This window comes from Trichosurus vulpecula, chromosome 3, assembly GCF_011100635.1.
Source record: "Trichosurus vulpecula isolate mTriVul1 chromosome 3, mTriVul1.pri, whole genome shotgun sequence".
NCBI lineage: Eukaryota > Metazoa > Chordata > Mammalia > Diprotodontia > Phalangeridae > Trichosurus > Trichosurus vulpecula.
Window position 1 is genome coordinate 134,037,230 of NC_050575.1, and position 4,367 is coordinate 134,041,596.

The window sequence follows — 4,367 nt, forward strand, 5'->3', positions numbered from 1 at the left end:
GACACTGTGTTGGGTGGAGGTAGTGTTGCAAGGTAGAAATTACTTTCATTCCCAAATCTCACCGCCCAGCCCCAACCCTGTTCTCACTACAGTCAATTTCCTTCTTAAAAGTGGTGCTATTTTGTCTCTAGCTCTGTGCCTCATTGCCCACACATTCTGGGCATCAGCTACTTATTAGGAGTTCATATATCCCTTCTTTTGGAGTAGAATGCTCGTTGAAGTGCAAATGTCTTTTAAAGAAAGCGATCTCCCAAATTAGAGTTTACCTCAAATTGATCGCACTCTGAGATGCCATCTTCTTCTACACATCCCCCGCCCCCATGTAAATGCTTTTCAGTGGGACCTTTTTCCCCACACAAGCATGAGATCTTCCTCCTTCCAAATCTTTCAATCCCTCCCCTCTGGCCCCTTTTCCATTCTACCATAGCATTACTTCTTTCTCAAACACTGTAGGAATAACCATCCCTTCAGTATTCATTTTTATCCTTTGATTACTCCATCAGTTTTTTCTTTTACCTCATAGGTCAAGATTTCTTTTTAAATGATAATTTTTAGACAGGAGATAATTGATTTGTCTCACCTGCTTCCTTTATCTGTCTTGAGGAAATTCTGGGGAGACAAGACTGGACTCAAATAAGTTTTAGTCTTCTTCTCTTCAGGCTCAATATGGCCACCTACACTGATACCCTAACTCAGTTCTTTCCTCTGTCCTCCTTTCCCTCACTTAATTGAGTAAATCAATGCCACTTCATACAGAGTGGAAAGGGCAAGGATATTAGTGTTATTTTATCCTCAGGGGATGACAAGACAGGCTTTCCCAACTCCTAGACCAAGTCTGGGAGTTTTCTTATAACACACTGCCACAAGTACATGGAAACTGGTTGGTGAAAGGATCTGAGTGAACATTCTGGGTATTAAAGTTTTTGGTATTAAATAATAATGATGTCCCCTTCTAAGTTGTTTTGTATTCATCTCTTATGGATTTAGATACAATTACTCTACACCTGGTGCACAATTGTTTTTTCTGTGGAGAGTTTGGGTTGAAGAATTAGAGCGGTCTCTAGAAAGTAACTAATCTGCCATCTTGCTGGTCACTAAGTGTATAAGTTATTGATCAGATAAACTGATAAATATTACATAAATCAACAGCTTTTCACAAAGTGGTGAACTTAAACAGAAGGTGAGAGAACCTATTTGATGGCATTTGAGTCCTGTTTTTGTAAACTATTCCACTGATCAACTTTTTAAAAAAAAATTGAACTTGTTAATTCAATGGTATAGTAAGCCTTCAGTGAGGAACTTCCTCTACAATGCAGATCAGCATCTTCTCTGCATTTACAGTATTGCCTCAGGCATTGGGAGGTTAAATTATTTGCCTAGGGTCACAGAACCAGTATAAATCAGAGGTGGGACTCAAAACTAGATTTTCCTGATTCTTCTACCCTCTATGCCATCCTTCCTATTTTTCACCCAGTGCTACACAGAATAGCTTTGAAGATTACTTTATAGTACAAGTTGGGATCTGGAACTAAGAGACCTTAATTCCTACTTTTTCATTATTTCCCATAATTTTTCTTACCCCTTATTCTTCCAGATAAATTTTGTTATTATTTTGTCTAAATCTACAAAATCACCCTTTGGTAATTTGATCAGTCTGGCACTAAATCATTAAAGTACTTTAGGCAATATTGTTCTTTTTATTACACTAGCATGGCCTAACCACGAAAAATTAATATATCTTAAAGTATTTGCCTTTCTTTATTTCTGAAAAAAAGTGGTTTTGATTGTATTTATAGAAGTCCTGAATGTAATTTGATAGGAGAACTGCAAGATGGTTTATACGTTTTGAAGTTATTGTGAATGAAATTTATTTTTATAAATTATTCTGAGTTTTGGTAATAATATCCTTAAAGCCTGTTAATTTTATGTGGATTTGTTTTACACCCTGCTTCTTTATTGACATTATTAATATTTTAATCTCTAGGATTCTCTATATAATCTATCATATCAGCTGAATAGTGAAAATTTTGTTTCTTCTGTCCTTAAATTCTTTTTCTTGTCTTCTTAAAAAATTTCTAGAAATATGTCAAGCAATAGCAGCAATTAGCCTGAAAAAGTCTAAGGGAAAACAAGTAAAGTGTATTCAAATATTTGCAAGGCTATAATGTGACAAAAAAGTTAGACTGTACGTGCAGGATCAGGTGATAGAAGATAGATCAATGGGCAGAAATTACAATATGGAAGACTTCAGCTAGATATGAGGAAATATTGTCTAATAATTGGAGTCATGCAATGACAAAAAGCCTGTCTTATGACATAGCACACTAATTCTCAAAGGAAGTGTTTAATGAATATATATCTAGAAGATCAATCCAGAAGGCAGAACTAACATCAACGGTAGGAAATTATAGAGTGGAAGACTTGACCTTAGTATTTGGAAGTATTTTCTAACAGAACTATACAACAATGGAATATCTTCCTTTTGGGACAGTGTATTAAATATCACTGAAAGTGTTTAATGAACATTTATCAGGGCACCTGTTGGTCACTGGGTGGGAGATTGTACTAGGTTATGTCTTAGTTCCCTTCCAACACTAGATTCTATAATTCTACAGGTTATATCCACACATCAAATTCCTGTTGGCTCCTTCCTAAAGAAGCAAAGAGAACATGAGCCAGACCAATCAGACATGGGTTACAGAATTTCTCCTTTTAGGGCTCTCTGATGATCCTCAGACTCAACTGCTGCTCTTTGTATTGTTCCTGGTGGTATACTTGGTTACTGTTTTTGGAAATCTGCTCCTCATCTCCCTAGTTCTGACTGACTCACAGCTTCATACACCCATGTATTTTTTCCTGTGCAACTTGTCTACAGCTGACCTCTTCTTTTCTACCACCATTGTTCCCCAAGCCCTGTTCAACTTGCTATCCAGGAGGAAGGACATTACCTTCATAGGATGTGCAGCTCAGCTTCTTCTCTTCCTCCTTTTTGGGTGTACAGAATGTGCACTGCTAGCTGTGATGTCCTATGACAGGTACTTGGCAATCTGCGATCCCATGCACTACTCTCTCATCATGACAGGGAGGGTGTGTGGCCACCTAGCTTTGGGGTGCTGGGCTAGTGGTATTCTAGTGTCTTTGGTGGACACAACATTTACACTAAGGCTTCCTTATCAAGGAGACAATAAGATTGCTCATTTCTTTTGTGAACCCCCAGCAATCCTGGCCTTGGCATCTGCAGACATCCACAGTGCAGAGACAGCCATTTTCCTTATGGGTGTACTGATTCTTCTTGCACCTGTATCCCTGATCCTGGTCTCCTATGGCTCTATAATAGTGACTGTGGTCAGGATGAAGACAACCTCAGGGAGACTTAAGGCATTCTCTACATGTGGCTCCCACCTTCTTGTAGTCATTCTTTTTTATGGGTCAGGAATAATCTCATACATGACACCCAAATCTGCTAAGTTGTTGGGGAAGCTCGTGTCAATGTTTTATTCAGTGATAACACCCATGCTTAACCCTCTCATCTACAGCCTGAAGAATAAAGATGTGAAGAAAGCCCTTAGGAATGCAGCCATCAAGAGACTATTCTGCAAACTTTGATGCTCTAACTATAGTTAGATTCAAAAATGCCCCTCAACTCCAAAGCTTGCTTGGTGGCCTCCTGGGGAGAAATGTCCTTTCCATCATCAGATGCACAGAGAGTTGCAGAGAAATCATATGTGTTGTGCATCTGTGTATTCTATACCTCTAATATGTCTCAGGTGTGGGGAGAGGTGATACCTCTATCATGTTGGAGAATTGGGTGGAGTTATGCTATTCTGAAGTTCCATGGGAAAAATATTATTACTTTGGAGTTATCACAGATTCTAGTAATTCTGCTTTATACTTCAGGGTATTAAACCATTTATGCCGTAATGACTCTTGGGAACAAAGAGAGGCAGCCATGCATTTAGGAAGTGATTTGAGAGCTACACAAAGACTGACCTGACTTTAGACAACTATGCATATTTATATATTGTTCAAAATGTGTATGGTCATGGTGCCATTGTATACTGTTACACTAAGATCACTTCTGCATTGCTAGATTCTGTACTGAATGCAACATCTAGAGAAAGACACTGCCAAGTTATAGTATATATAATTTTATTATAATTATATAATTACTATATAATATATAAAATAATTACATAATTATTTTATTTATGGTAGACAGTGGGGATACAAATGCAAAAAATGAAATGATCCCTACTCTTATGAATTTTAATGATAATGAGAGGTCTTGAAAAAATGGAATACAAAGATTCATTGAAAGAATATCTTAGTTGAGTAACATTTCAGGGATCTTCTAGCTTAACCTCCAC

The 4,367-nt window shown here is 37.6% G+C and overlaps 1 protein-coding gene across 1 annotated transcript; it reads left to right on the forward strand.

The window, feature by feature from the left end:
* The first annotated feature begins 2,670 nt into the window (after positions 1 to 2,670).
* LOC118844296 (olfactory receptor 2D2-like) lies at positions 2,671 to 3,606 on the forward strand. The gene has a single exon (XM_036752151.1). The coding sequence runs from the start codon at positions 2,671 to 2,673 to the stop codon at positions 3,604 to 3,606; it is 936 nt and encodes a 311-aa protein (XP_036608046.1).
* Positions 3,607 to 4,367: the final 761 nt, after the last annotated feature.